The sequence below is a fragment of the Eulemur rufifrons genome, chromosome 14 (genome assembly GCF_041146395.1).
Source record: "Eulemur rufifrons isolate Redbay chromosome 14, OSU_ERuf_1, whole genome shotgun sequence".
NCBI lineage: Eukaryota > Metazoa > Chordata > Mammalia > Primates > Lemuridae > Eulemur > Eulemur rufifrons.
In genome coordinates this window covers 1,802,686-1,818,916 of record NC_090996.1, presented here as the reverse complement: position 1 = coordinate 1,818,916, position 16,231 = coordinate 1,802,686, and the positions used below count along the sequence as shown (strand labels likewise).

At 36.5% G+C, this 16,231-nt stretch overlaps 1 protein-coding gene across 1 annotated transcript in view; it reads left to right on the top strand.

Moving 5' to 3' along the window:
* The first annotated feature begins 348 nt into the window (after positions 1-348).
* The window catches only part of SEPTIN14 (septin 14), a 74,991-nt gene continuing 59,108 nt past the window's right edge, over positions 349-16,231 (top strand). Inside the window, exons 1-3 of the mRNA XM_069485860.1 lie at positions 349-430; positions 1,113-1,168; positions 15,130-15,250. Of these exons, the coding sequence (XP_069341961.1) occupies positions 1,115-1,168; positions 15,130-15,250 (175 nt within the window). The 5' untranslated portion in view covers positions 349-430; positions 1,113-1,114. The remainder of the gene's footprint in view (positions 431-1,112; positions 1,169-15,129; positions 15,251-16,231) is intronic.

The window sequence follows — 16,231 nt, the reverse complement described above, 5'->3', positions numbered from 1 at the left end:
AGAGTAAACCATATCACAGAACTGAACACTGTATTAGACAACCCTATTTAATATTATGGACAATGATATCAATTTATATACTACAGTGGAGTAATAGAATAGAGCAAGTGAAGAGATTATGGCGTGGAGCCATCTTTGATTCTGTTTGCTTACTTTTTGGTTTACCCATATATAATATTTCCTTTTAAAACATGATTAATATTCTTAGTATCTTTGTGTGGGTTCAAAAGTAGGGTAGCATGGCCTTCTCAGCAGTTCTGTTTAGAAATCAGCACAGCATGCTCTGTTGTACCTCTCCTCCCTTGTTCCCAACTGTTACAAACACAGTGAATATTTATTTGGTCTACATTTGCCAACAGTAGAAAGATCATCAGCTTTGGAGTGAGTTCAGACCTGTGTCTTCTGCATAGCTGCAACCCTGGGAAAGTAAGTTACTTAATCTTTCTGATTCTGAAATTTTTCACCTGGTATATGGCAATGAAAATATGTATTTATCAGATCTGCTATGAGGACTAAAGGTGGTGAAGCACATAAGCACTCAGCACAACGCTAGGTGCGTAATAGGTGTTTCATAAATGAGAATTACAATTATTTTAGTTTAGTGTCTAAGGGACTTGTTTAGATTTTAGAAACTCTGCTTTCGCAGTTCTCCTTCAATGGGTACACTTTGATGCCCAAGCCTTGCTCTGGAAAGTTAAGTACTTAAAAGGGTCTTTGTTTTCTTTTAAGCATTTTTAAGACAAAATTTTATACTTCTCTTTCTCATGACCATAGCGTCCTTTAAAAGAGAATGCTCTTTGTACCCTTGACTTCAATAGGGAGTTTAACTTTTTTAAGATGCTTTCTGCATATGTTTAAATGTATTACTGTACATTATAAGCTGAACATTATATATTATTCATTGTGTAGAAGCCTGTCTAGCAAAACAGCCACAATTTAAAACAGGTCAATAGTATGAATTAAAAGCAAAAACTTGAGAAAATATCCATCTTAGACTCTCTTACTGATCTAAATTATACAGTAAGAATATAACCTTTACAAGTAATTAAAAAATGTTTGTTTTTCATCTCTATCTTTTTCAGTTTTCTGTTTTTCATCTCTATCTCTTTCAGGCATGGCAGAAAGACCAAGGTATATGGCCCCACAAATACCTGATGATGAAGAAATAGTTAAGTATATATTTCAAATAGAACTCTGCATTTTAAACTTCAATAAGATTGTATAGCTTCAAAATATTGACTTAGTAAAGTGATACAGGACTAGATAATAAAGGCTAGTTTGTTACATTTAGACATGAATTAACTTTTATATTAATTGCAATTAAATATCAGTGAGGATTTAAATAATTGTTACGTTTCATTAGTCTGCTGACCTTGTTAGTAGTGCAAAAGACTATTTCTATTTGATACCAAAGAAAAATAATTAATTAAAACTCCAGAATCTCCTGAGAGGTGAGAAGAATAGTGCTATTTTGATGGAGCGAGACCCTGTCTCTACTAAAAATAGAAAGAAATTATACTGACAGCTAAAAATACATATAGAAAAAATTAGCCGGGCATGGTGGTGCATGCCTGTATTCCCAGCTACTCGGGAGGATGAGGCAGGAGGATCGCTTGAGCTCAGGAGTTTGAGGTTGCTATGAGCTAGGCTGACGCCACGGCACTCACTCTAGCCCAGGCAACAGAGTGAGACTCTGTCTCAAACAAAAAAAAAAGAAAAGAAATTTTAATTTTTTTGTCTCTTATTATTTTTTAATTTTAATATATTTGTGTGGTACAAATGCAGTTTTCTTACATGGATGTATTTTATGGTAGTGAGGTCTGGGCCTTTAGTGTAACCACCACTTGAATGAGGTACATTTTACCCAATAGGTAACTTTTCATCCTTCAACCCACTCCCAGCCTCCCACATTTGCAGTCTCCAATGTCTATCATTCTACTCTGTATGAACATGCATACCCATGGTTTAGCTCCCACTCATAAGTAAGAACATGTACTATTTTATTTTTCATTCCTGAATTACTTCACTAAGGATAATAACCTCATGTTCCATTCAAGTTGCTACAAAAGAAATATTCACTCTTTTTATGGCTGAATAGTATTCCATTGTGTGTGTGTATACATCACATTTTCTTTATTAACTCCTCAGTTGTAAGCACTTAGGTTCATTCTGTATCTTTATTATTGTAAATTGTGCTGTGGTAAGCATATGAGTGCAGGTATCTTTTTGATATAATATAAAAATTATGTAAAATTTTTATCTTTTTGATATAATTTCTTTTCCTCTGGGTAGATCTACAGTAGTGGTATTAATGGATCAAGTGGTAGATCTACTTTTAGTTCTTTGAGAAATCTGTACCATTTTACATAGAGGTGGTATTAATTTACATTCCTACCAACAGTGTGTAAGTGTTTCCTTTTCACTATATCTTTGCCAACATCTATTGTTTTTTGACCTTCTATTAATGGCCATTCTGACTGAGGTAAGGTGGTATCCTTTTGTGGTTTTAATTTCCATATTACAGATGATTAGTAATGTTGAGCATTTTTCATATGTTTTTTGACCATTTGTATGTCTTCTTTTGAAAAATATGTTTGTGTCTTTTGCCTCCTTTTTAATGTGGTTGTTTGTTTCTTGTTAATTTGTTTGAGTTCCTTATAGATTCTGAATATTAGCCCTTTATCAAATGCATAGTTTACAAATATTTTCTCCCATTCTGTAGGTTGTCTATTTACTCTGTTGATTATTTCTTTTGCTGTGCAGAAGATTTTAAGCTTAATTAAGTACCATTTGTTTATTTTTGCTTTTGTTGCATTTGTTTTTGGGGTCTTAGTCATAAATTCTTTGCCTAGGCAAATGTCCAGAAGATTTTTTGCTAGGTTTTCTTCTAGAATATTTAATGTTTCTGGTCTTACATTCTTTAATCCACCTTGAGTTAATTTTGTGCATGGTGAGAGATAGTAATCTAGTTTCGTTCTTCTCCACCTGGCTATCCAATTTTCCCAGCACTATTTGTTGAATAGGATGTCTTTTCCCCAGTGTATGTTTTTGTCTGCATTTTCAAAGATCAGTTGGTTGTAGGTATATAGCTTTATTTCTAGGTTGTCTATTCTGTTTCATGAATTGGATATGTCTATATCTATACCAGTATGAGGCTATTCTGTTTACTGCAGCCTAGTAGTATAATTTGCAGTCAGGTAATGTGATGCCGCCAGATTTGTTCTTTTTTATTAGGATTACCTTGGTTATTTGGGATCTTTTTTGGTTCATGAATTTTAGGATTGTTTTTTGTAATTCTGTAAAGAATGATGTTGAGATTTTGATAGGAATTGCATTGAATCTTGTAGATTGATTTGAGAAGTATGGTCATATTAACAATATTGATTTTTCTAATTTATAAGTATGAAGTGTTTTTTTCTTTGTTTGTGTTATCTAGGTTTTCTTTCATCAGTGTTTTATAGATTTCTTTGTAGAGTTCTTTCACCACCTTGGTTAAATATATTCCAAATTATTTTATTTTACTGCAGCTATTGTAAATGCAATTGAGTTCTTTATTTGGTTCCTAGCTTGATCATTATTGGTGTGTAGAAATGCTACAGGTTTGTGTACATTGATTTTCCAACCTGAGACTCTACTGATTCATTTATCATATAAAAGACATTTAGAGAAGTCTTTAGGGTTTTCTATGTATAAGATCATATCATCAGCAGACAGAGATAATTTGAGTTTCTCTTTTCCAATTTGAATGCCCTTTATTTCTTTCTCTTACCTGATTGTTCTGGCTAGGATGTCCTGTACTATGTTAAATAGAAGTGGTGACAGGGTGCATCTTGTCTTGTTCCAGCTCTTAGCAGGTATGCCTTCAACTTTTCTCCATTCAGCATGGTGTTGGCTGTGGGTTTGTCTCATATGGCTTTTATTATTTTGGGATATGTTTTCTCTATATTTTGGGGTGTACAGATGCTCATAATAGTGTTGGATGACCCTTTGTATTTCTGTGGTATCAGTTGTAATCTCTATCAGTTGTTATGCCTAATTGATTGAGGGTTTTTTTTTAAATCACAAAGGAGTGCTGGATTTTATTGAATGCTTTTCCCACATCTATTGAGATGATCGTATGGTTTTGTTTTTAATTCTGTTTATGTGCTTAATCACATTTACTGACTTCTGTTGGTTGTAAAATCTTCACGTGCCTGGAACAAGACCCACATAATCATGGTGTATTATCTTTTTGATGTGCGCTTGGATTCAGTTTGCTGCTATTTTGTTAAGATCTATGTTCATCAGGGACATGGGTCTGTAGTTTTCTCCTATTGTGTCCTTTCCTGGCTTTGGTATCAGAGTAATACTGTTTTTATAGAATGAGTTGGGGGGTTTCCCTCCTTCTACCCTTTGGAGCATTTTTGGTAGGATTTGTACCAGCTCTTATTTGCATATCTGGTAGAATTCAGCTGTGAATCCATTTTATCCTGGGGTTTTGTTTGTTGGGAGATTTTTTCTTATTACTGATTCAAACTCACTAGTCATTATTGGTTTGTTCAAGATTTCTATTTATACCTTATTCAAGTTTATGAGGTTACATGTTTCTAGGAATTTACCCATTTCCTCTAAATTTTCTAATTTTTGGTATAGAGATGTTCATAATAGTCTTGGATAATATTTTTTATTTCTGTGGTATCCATTGTAATGTCCCCTTTTTCATTTCTGATTGAACTTATTTGAATCTTTTTTTCCTTGGTTAATGTAGCTAGTGGTCTATTAATTTTGTTTATCTTTTCAAAGAACCAATGTTTCATTTCATTGATCCTTTGTATTTTTTGCTTTAATTTCATTTATTTCTTTTCTTATTTTTGTTATTTATTCTCTTCTGCTATCTTTAGGTTTGTTTTGTTCTTGTTTTTCTAGTTTCTTGAGTTATGACATTAGGTTGTTAGTTTGTGATCTTTCTGTTTTTTCGATGTAGGCATAAAACTTTCCTCTTAGCACTACTTTTTCTGTATACCACATATTTTGGTAACTCATGTCATTATTATCATGCATTTCCAAAAATTTGTATCCAGTTCTCTTGATTTCATCATTGTCCCAAAAATTGTTGAGCAACAGGCTGTTTAATTTCCATGTATTCGTATAGTTTTAAGAGTTTTGCTTTGAGGCCGGGCGCGGTGTAATCCTAGCACTCTGGGAGGCCGAGGCGGGTGGGTTGCTCAAGGTCAGGAGTTCGAGACCAGCCTGAGCAAGAGCGAGACCCCGTCTCTACTAAAAATAGAAAGACATTATATGGACAACTAAAAAAATCTATATAGAAAAAATTAGCCGGGCATAGTGGCGCATGCCTGTAGTCCCAGCTACTCGGGAGGCTGAGGCAGTAGGATCGCTTAAGCCGAGGAGTCTGAGGTTGCTGTGAGCTAAGCTGACGCCACGGCACTCACTCTAGCCTGGGCAACAAAGTGAGACTCTGTCTCAACAAAAAAAAAAAAAAAAGAGTTTTGCTTTGAAATGATTTATGGTTTTATTCTGCTGTGGTCTGAGAAGATAATGTGATTTTAATTTTTCAAAATTTTCTAAGTCTTGTTTTGTAGCCTAGCACAATATCTATCTTGGGAAATGTACCATGTACTGAGGAGAAGCATGCATATTCTGCAGTTTGGGGGTAGAATGTTCTGTGAATGTCTGAAGGTCCATTTATTCTAGAGTCCAGTTTAAGTCCAGTGTTTCTTTGTTGACTTTCTTCCTTGGTGATTTGTCTAGTGTTGTCAGTGAAGTGTTGAAGTCCTCCAATATTATTGTATTGCTGTCTATCTTTTTTATTGGGTTTAGTAGTATTTGTTTAATGAATCTGGGTGCCCTGGTTTTAGGTGCATATATATTTAGGATGGTTTTATGTTCTTGCTGAATTGATCCCTTTACCATTATATAATGGGTTTTTAAATCTTTTTTTTTACTGTGATTTATTTAAAGTCTGTTTTATCTGACATAAGTGTGGCTAGTAGGGCTCACTTTTAATTTCCATTTGTGTGGAATATCTTTTTCCATCCCTTTACCTTGAATCTATGAAAATCTTTATCAGTTAAGTGAGTCTCTTGAAGGCATCAAGCATTTGGATACTATTGCTTTTTATCCATTCCACCATTCTGTATGTTTCAAATGGAGCCTTTAGCCTGTTTATATTCAAAGTAAATATTGATAAGTGAGCTTATATTCTTATCATAATGGTAATTCTTACCTAATTACTTTATATATTCTCATTACAAAATTGTTTTTATAGAACCTGTGAGTTTCATGGTTTTGTGTGTCTTTATGATAGTGAGTATCTACCTTTCATTTCTGGTTTAGAACTCTCTTGAGCATTTCTTGTAGGGCCATTCTAGTGTTGAGAAATTCCCTCAGAGTTTGCTTGTCTAGAAAAGACTTTATTTCTCCTTCATTTACAATGCTTAGTTTAGCAGGGTACAAAATTCATGATTGAAAGTTCTTTCTTTTAAGAATTTTAAAAATAGAACCCCAATCTCTCCTGGATTGTAAGGTTTCCACTGAGAAGTCTGCTTTTAGTCTTCTGAGCTTTGTTTTATAGGTAATTAGATGTTTTTCGTTTGCTGCTTTTAAAAATTTTTCCTTCATGTTGACTTCAGGTAGTCTGATGACTATATGTCTTGGTGAAGGCCTTCTTGGAATGTATCTCTCTGGTGTTCACTGACCCTCTTCCATCTGGATGTCAAAATATCTTGCAAGACCAGAGAAGTTTTCCTGAATTATTCAAACAAATAAGTTTTCTATACATTTTACTTTTTCATCTTCTCCCTAAGGAATACCTATGAGACAAGTTTTGGACACTTTATATAGTCCCATTATGCTTGAAGTTTTCATTCATTTTTTAAAAATTATTCTTTCTGTCTTTTTGGTTTTTCAATTTTTTTATTTCAGAATATTATGGGGATACAAATGTTTTGGTTACATGGATTACTTTTGTACTGCCTGAGTCAAAATTAAAAGCATGCCTATCACCCAGATAGTATACATTATATCCATTACATATGGTTTCACCTATGCCCTCCTTCCCCTGCCACCAACTTAAGTTCTATTGAGTTTTAATTCCCTCTGTACACATGAATGTTGACCAGTACTAACTGGTCAACTAACCGATTGAATAGTGAGTATATGTAGTGTTTGTTTTTCCATGCTTATGCTACTTCACTTAGGAGGATGGTCTCTAGTTCCATCCAGATTGTTGCAAAAGGTATTAATTCATTTTTTATGGCTGAGTAGTACTCCATGGTATACATATACCACATTTTACTAGTCCACTCATGAATTGACGGGCACTTGGGTTGATTCCACATCTTTGTTATTGTGAATTGTACTTCAGTAAACATTCTAGTGCAAGTGTCTTTTTTATAAAATGTCTTTTTTTCCTTTGGGTAAATAGCTAATAATGGGATTGCTGGATCAAATGGTAGGTCTACTTTTAGCTCTTTGAGGTATCTCCATACTACTTTCCATAGAGGTTGTACTAGTTTGCAGTCCCACCAACAGTGTATAAGCATACCTTTCTCTCTGCAGCCTCACATGCATCTGTTGTTTTGGGACGTTTTGATAAAAGCCATTCTCACTGGAGTTAGGTAATGTCTCATTGTGAGTTTGATTTGCATTTCCTTAATGATTAGACATGTTGAACATTTTTACATGTTTTTGTCCATTAGTCTATCTTGTTTTGAAAAGTTTCTGTTCATGTCCTTTCTCCAGTTTTTAATAGGTCTGATTTTCTTCTTGCTGACTTGCTTGAGTTCTTTGTAGATTCTGTTTATCACGCCTTTATCAGATGTATAGCATGCAATATTTTCTCCTATTCTGTAGGTTATGTGTTTGCTCTATGAATTGCATCCTTAGCTGTGCAGAAGCTTTTTAATTTGATCAGGTCCTATTTATTTATTTTTGTTGTTGCTGTGATTGCTTTTTGGGTCTTCCTCGTAAATTCTTTCCCTAGGCCAGTATCTAAGAGTTTTTTCAACATTTTCATCTAAGATTCTTATAGTTTCATTCCTTAGGTTTAAGTCTGTTATCCATTGTGAATTAATTTTTGCAATAGGTGAGAGGTGCAGATCCTGTTTCAGCAGTCTACATGTGGCCATCCAATTTTCCCAGCACCATTAATTGAATAGAGATTCTTTTCCCCAGTGTATGTTTTCATCTGCTTTGTCAAAGATCAGATGGCAATATAAGTATGGTTACATTTGCTCTCTGTTCTGATCCATTGATCTATGTCTCTGTTTTGTGCCAGTAGCATGCTCTTTTGGTTACTATAGATTCTAGTATAGCTTGACATCTGGTAAAGTGATGCCTCCCAATTAATTCTTATTATGTAAGATTGCATTTACTATTTGGGGTCTTTTTCTGATTCCACGTGAAGTATAGAACTATTTTTTCAAGGTCTACAAAAAATAACATTAGTATTTTAATGGGAATTTCATTGAATCTGTAAATTACTTTGGGTCATACAGACATTTTAACAATGTTGATTCTGCTGATCCATGAGCATGATATGTTTTTCCATCTGTTTTCATCCTCTGCAATTTCTTTCCTCAGTGTTTTGTAGTTCTCTCTGAATAGATTGCTCCCCTCTTTCATTAAATATATTCCTAAGTATTTTATTTTCTCTGTTGCTATTGTGAAAGGTATTGCATCATTGATTTGATTCTCAGCTAGACTGTTATTGGCATATATGAAAGCCACTGGTTTGTGTGTATTAATTTTATAGCCTGAGACTTTACTCAATTCATATATCAATTCAAGGAGCCTCTTGGTTGAATCTTTGGAGTTTTCTAAACATAGGATCATATCATCAGCAAAAAGTGATAGTTTGACCTCTTCTTTCCCCATTTGGATATCCTTGATTTCCTTCTTTTATCTGATTACTCCGGCAAGGACTTCCAATACTATGTTAAGTAGAGGTGGTGATAGTAGACAACCTTGTCTGCTTCACCTTCTAACCTGGAATGCTTTCAGTTTTTCCACATTCACTATGATATTGGGTGTGGGTTTGCCATATATGAAAAACCCACAGCCAACACAGTTAATAATTCTGAGGTATGTCCCCTCTATACCTATTTTGTTAAGAGTTCTTATCATAATAGGGTGTTGAACGTTGTCAAATGCTTTTTCTGTGTCTATTGAGAAGATCATATGGTCTTTGTTTTTGCTTCTATTTATGTGGTGAATTACATTTGTAGATTTGCATGTGTTGAATCATCCTTGCATCAATGGGGTAAAGCCCACTTGGTCATGGTGAATCATTTTTTTCATGTGCAGTTGAATACAGTTTGCTAAGAGTTTATTGAGAATTTTTGATCTATATTTATAAAGGATATTGGTCTGTACTTTTCTTTTTTGTTGTGTCCTTCCCAGGCTTTGGTATCAAGGTGATATTGGCTTTATAAAATGAGTTGGGGAGGATTCCTTCCTTCTCAGTGTTATGGAATAGTTTCTGCAGTATAGGTACCAGTTCTTCATTGTGAGTTCATAAATTTGAGTGTGAACGCGTCTGGTCTAGAACTTTTTTGGGGGGGGGGGATGATTTTTTTTATTGTTTCTTCAATTTTGGTGCTTGATATTGGTCTATTCAGGATTTCTATTTTTTCCTAACGTGACCTAGGGAGGTTGTGTGTTTCTAAGAATTTGTCCATTTCCTCCACATTTTCAAGTGTATAGGCATAGAGATTTTTTTAGTATTCAAAGATGACGTTTTGTATTTCCATGGTATCAGTTGTGACTCCTCCTTTTTTACTTCTAATTGACCTTATTAAAGTCCTTTCCTTTGTGTTTCTGGTCAATCTAATAAGAGGCCTATCAATTTTCTTTATCTTTTCAAACAACCAACTTTTTGTTTATTATTCTTCTGTATAGTTCTTTTATTCTTGATTTCATTTAGTTCTGCTCTGATGTTGGTGATTTCTTTTCTTCTGCTGTGTTTAGGATTGGTTTGCGCTTCCTTTTCCAGTTCATTGAGATAATTCATTAGATTGTTGACTTGTGATCTTTCTGTCTTTTGGATGTGGGCATTGAAGGCTATGAGTTTTCCTCTCAGTAATGCTTTTGCTGTATCCCACAGATTTTGATAACCTGTGTCCCATTGCCATTTAATTCAAAGAATCTTTTGATTTCCACCTTTATTTCCTCCTTGACCCAACAATCATTCAGCAATAGGTAGTTTAATTTCCATGACTTTGTGTAGAGTGAATATTTCTATTGTAATTGATTTCTAATTTTATTCCACTGTGGTCTGAGAAGATACATGGTATAATTCTACTTTTCAAAATTTGTTGATATCTGTTTTATGACCTACAATGTGATCAATTTTAGAGAATGTTCCATGAGCTAAAGAGAAGAAAGTATATTCTGTGTTATTTGGGTGTAATGTTCTGTAGATGTCTGTTAGGCCCATTTGTTCTCAAGTTCTGTTTAAGCCAATTGTTTTTTTGCTTATTTTCTGTTTGGAGGATCTGTCCAGTTCTGTCAGTGGGGTATTGAAGTCCCTGGCTATGACAGCATTGCTGTTTATCATTTTGTTTAGATTAAGTAGTATTTGCTTTATATATCTGGGCACTCCTGAGTTAGGTACATAAATATTTAGGATTGCTAAGACTTCTTGTTGAATTGTTTCTTTCACCATTATATAGTGACTGTCTTTGTCTTTCTTTGCTTTTATTGATTTAAAGTCTATGTCATCTGATATCAGAATGGCTACAACAGCTTCTTTTGGTTTCCATTTCCAAGGAATATTGTTTTCCATCCCTTCACCTTGAGTCTGAATGAGTCCTTGTGAGTTAGATGTGTTTCCTGGAGATAGAAGATACTTGACCTATATTTTTTTATCCATTCAGCCAGCCTATGTCTCTTCAGTGGGCAGTTCAAGCCATTCACATTTATTAAGAGAATTGATATTTGTGGGGAATTTCTGTTCATTCTATTGGGTAGACCCTTATTGCTTTGTTTTACCTCTTGAGCTATCATGGTTTCTAGGTTCTGGACTTTATCTTTTGGGTGATTTTACACTGGCCGGTGTCTATTGCAATGATCAGTGTATAATGTAACTCTGAGCACTTCCTGCATGGCAGGTCTAGTCTTTGCAAATTCCCTGAGTGACTGCTGGTCTGGGAACATTTTTATTTCTCCCTCATATAAGAAGCTTAGTTTTGCAGGATACAAAATTCTAGACTGGCCATTATTCTGTTTGAGAAGAGTGAGGATGGGTCCCCAGTCCCTTCTGGCTATAACTGTTCAGTTGAGAAGTCTGCAGTTAGTTTGATAGATTTTCCTTCATAGGTTACCTGCCATTTTCACCTTACTGCTCATAGGAGTGCCTTTTTCATGTTTATTTTGACCAGCCTAATGACTATGTGGCATGGTGTTTTCTCTTCATGATGAATCTCCCAGTAGTCCTGTGTGCTTCTTGTACCTGGACATTTAGATTTCTACCTAGGCCAGGGAAATTTTCCTCAATTATTCCCTCAAATAAATTATCCAACTCTTGTGTATTTTATTTTATTTTTCATCCTCATGGGTGCCTATGATTCTTATATTTGGCTTCTTTATATCATCCCACATTTCTTATAGGCTTTGTTTGTTCCTCTTGTTTTTCTGTTCCTTCTCTTTGGCTGATTTATTTAGCTCATAGGTGTTATCTTCAGGCTCTGAGATTCTTTCTTCTGCATGATCATACTTTTTCTTAAGGCTTTCTACTGTGTTTTGTAATTCCTTGAATGTGTTTTTCATTTCTAGAATTTCTGTTTGGTTTTCCTTTAATACTTCAATTTCTTTAGAGAATTGTTCATTCATTTCCTACATTTTCTTTGGCTTCTTTGTGTTGGATTTCTATTTTTTCTTGTATTTCATTGAGCTTTCTTACAATCCATATTCAAAATTCTTCATCTGTCATTTTAACCATTTCATTTAGATTGGTATCCATTGGTGAGTAGTTATTGATTTCTTCTAGGGGTGTCTTTTTGTTCTGATTTTTCATGCTTCTGGAGTTCTTTTGTTGCTTCCTTCTCATCTGGACTCTTGGTTGAAAGCTAGGGGTGCTAGAGCTAGTTTATGGCCCTGTCTCTGAGTTCCCAAATATCGATTCCTGAAAGGGGAGAAATGCTGGTCCTGAATTGCCTTAGTGGTGTTTTAGAAGGTTTGATGAACCCCTTGGGTTACCTTTGACCTGTTGTCTTCACCTCTTCCCAATGAGTATAGTGAGTTTGTTCCCCCAGTTTAAGCTCCGAGCTGGTGGATTGTACTTGTGGGTGTATTTGCACTGCCCCTTAACAGCTTAAGATGGAAGGCACTATGTTTAGCTATGAGGTGGTTCCCGCTCTCATTGATTGTAGTTTGCGTGGGGTAGCCAGTTGTTAACATCTGTTGTGCCTATGGTAGACTTTTGTTCCCCAACTTGGGTTTATGAATGTCCCAAGCTTTGTAGCTTTGTAGCTCTTCTGGTTTGCTTGTACCCTGCTCCCCCTGAGGTGGGGGAAGGAGCAAGATAGGTCAAAGCTGGGATGCGAGCGGCCTGGGTTTAGGGCTTTGCTGAACTTCTGCGTTGCTCAGAAGTTGCCTATCTGGCCGCTAGGGGGAGCCACTGACATAGAGTTCAGAGCTCTCCAAACAGGGAGAGCAGCCCCTGATGGGAGGGGCCTAATAGTATGATTGCTGAGGCCCCTAGCCAGTCTTTTTCCTTCCCTGTCCACTAGCCTGGTTTCTCTGTGGGGTGGGGCGTGTGCCCTCCCTACTTGTTCCATGGGACCCCACAGCATTTTCTCTTCTAATTAGTCCATGTGCTTTCCCTCTCCACCCAAGACTGGCTGTTGAGCTACCCCACAGTTGGTATGTCTGACCCACTGGTTTGCATGCTGGCAGATGCACCCCTTTCCCACCACTAGACCCCAAGGTGAGGTAGGTAGGCCTCTCTATCTGCAGGGGTCTTCACCAGGGGGATGTTCCCACCAGGGGAACAGTGGCGGCTCAAGAGACTTGGATGAAGCCTCACTTCGTATAGAAGTCAGCGGTGAGAGTGGCAGGGCTCTGGTTCAGCTCGAGTGCCGGAAGCATTTGGTTGTCATGGGAACCAGGGCCTCTGCAAATTCAGTCCCAGTGCCTATGGCAATTCTCCAGCGGGGTGTGGAGGATGGGGCGCACTCACAGCCCCCTGCTCCTCTGTGCTGCTCCACACTCTCCCATTTGTTATGGTCACGAGGGCTTTCTGGCCACCTGAGCCTGGAACTGTGACCTCTCCCCCAACTCTCCACCCTGCCGTCAAGCTTTCAGTAGGTGAATGTGCCAAAGCCTGTGGGCGGAAAGATCACAAACTGTGGCTCTCCCGCTGGCTCAGGCGGAAACGTGCCCCTGGTGCGGAAAAGCAGGTCACTCAGCACCGAGTACCCTTGTGGCTGGTATGGTAGGGGGAGGAGCTGCGGTCTCCCGACACTGCTCTTGCATCAGAGCTGAGGCTGTGGCCATTATGGGGAGGGGCGGGGTGGGGGGCTTCACCTGGGAGCACGCCCCTTTTGCGGGGAGCCAAGTCTCTCAGTGCAAAGTGCTTTTATGGTTTCTGTGGGGAGAGTGGGCTTTGGCTACAGGCTGGCTTGAGCCAAAATTACTTTCTTAGATTCTAGGAGTGAACGAGGTGCGGAGGAGGAGGCAGCCAGATGCAAGGATGCTGGCTCTCTGGTCCGGCGTGGCACTCCCCCATGGGATGAGAGCCCCGTGTCCCAGTGCTGGCCTGAGGCACCCGGGTTGGGGAGGGGAGACTCCTTACCCTCCACTGGGCTCCAGAACCTCCTGAAGTTGGATCATGCTGCCAATTTCTCTCTTCTATCCTCCTCTTTCTTAGCTTTGCAGTTCCTCTTGGTGGGGTCCCCGGACTCCTCTGCTGTCTGCCTCTGTGGTCCACTTCTGAGCAGTAATCATTGTCTGCTCCCCTCAATCCAAACCTCAACTCTTTTGCCAGGATGGTCCGACAAGCTGTGTCTCCAGTTGGCCATCTTGCTTCCTCTTTTTTCACCTTTTACAAATAATCAATTGATTAATTTGTGTATAATATTGACGGATTTCTAGTTTTCTTGGGTGGTGTTATTAGCAGCAGATTTTTAAAAATAATTTGATATAACACAAGTTCTCACAGGGTGTATGACAAATTTGAAGTAAAAGTCATTTGCATTTTTTTACAAATTGCAAATTTATTTTTATTTCTTCATATTTACATATGATTTCCAACTTATAATGGTTCAACTTAAAATTTTTAACTTTATGATGGGGCTGTTTTTCACTTTCAGTAAAGTATTAAATAAATTGTATGAGATATTTAATATATTATTATAAAAGAGGCTTTATGTTAGTTGATTTTGCCCAACAGTAGGCTAATGTAAGTGTTCTCAGCATATTTGATTTAGGTGAAACTAAGCTATAGTGATCAGTGTGTTAGGTGTATTAAATTCATTTATAACTTACAATATTTTCAACTTACCATGGGTTTATTGGGACATAGCCCCATCATATGTCAAGAAGCATCCGCATTAAACATTAACATGTATTGGGTTTTCTTGACCTATCAACACACTAAAACAAAATGAAAGAATGCTAAAATCTTTTCTTTTTTCTTACGGAAGAAGTGATTTATTATTTTAGAGTAATACGCTGGTGTTTCTTTTGGTATTTCCTTAATTCCCTATTTCTTTTTAAATTAAAAAACAGCCTCTTTGAGTGTGTTGAGAGATAGATTCACTTTTTAAATTAAAATTATATCAAAGTCTATGTGTCTGGACATAGATTTCGGTTTTCACAAATTTACTTAATACATTTGCATTTTGTCTGAGATGCAGTGGCTCATGCCTGTAATCCCAGCGCTTTGGGAGGCTGAGGTGGGAGGATCACTTGAAGCCAGGAGTTTGAAATCAGCCTGGGTAGTACAGCTAGACCCCATATCTACAAAAAATTTTTTAAATTATCTTGGTGTGGTGGTACATGCTTGTAGTCCCAGCAAAAGAATCAAATGATAGTCAATACTAATTTATTTGATGTCTTGTTATCACTGTCTTTTCAAACTACTTCATTTCCTGTTCTAATTAGAAACTTTTAAATTTTCTTTTATTTAAGCAAAAAGAAGACAATATTCGTTGCTTAACGACACTTGGCCATTTTGGTTTTGAATGTTTTCCCTATCAGTTGATGAACAGATCTATCCAACAGGGATTTGCTTTTAATATTCTCTGCGTAGGTAAGTGCCAAACACTTTATTTGAATTATTACTTCATTTTTCCCAATGCTCATTTCAACTTAAGTAGTGTAATACTGGTGCTATTAATTCAAGACCATTATTCATGTTTATAATGGTTTCCATCTTCTTAATCATATTATGTAAACATTTTTAAAAATTTAAATACTTCAGTGCTCTTCAAAATCTGACATACCTTAGTGTATACTTTCTTTCTACATTATATTAATGACTGAGGGAATCAGGGCTAGCATGTATACATTCAAGACCATCCCAATCTTTAAACTATTGGAGACCCTTTATTTATTTTTTAAGTAATAATAATAATATTAGTTATTATTATTATTTTGAGACAAGCTCGCTCTCTCTTATCTGGGCTAGAGTGCAGTGGTGTCATCATAGCTCATTGCAACATCTAACTCCTGGGTTTAAGCTATCCTCCTGCTTGAGCCTCCTAAGAAGCTGAGACAACAAGCATGCACCACCACACCAAGACAATTTTAAATTTTTTTTGTAGAGAAAGGGTCTAGCTATGTTATCCAGGCTGGTCTTAAACTCCTGGCCTCAAGCAATCCTCCTACCTCAGCCTCCCAAAGTGCTGGGATTACAGGTTTGAGCTACTACACCCAGCTGAAAGTAATATTATTTTTAATAGGAAAATCATAATTGTATATATTTATGAGATACAATGTGATGTTTTGATATGTGTTTACAATGTGAAATGATTAAATCAAGCTAATTTATCCATCACTTGGCTTCTCTATCATTTTTTATGTTGAGGTATTTGAAATTTACTCTAAGTTATTTTGAAATATACAACATATTATTATTGACTATAGTCACCTTGATGTGCAATTATCTCAAAACTTATTCCTCCTATCTATTAAATATTTAAAACTTTGTACCTTTTGACCAATAAATCTCCATTTCCCTTCTCCCCTCTTCCACAGCCTCTTTTAGTCATTATTGTACTTTCTAATTCTA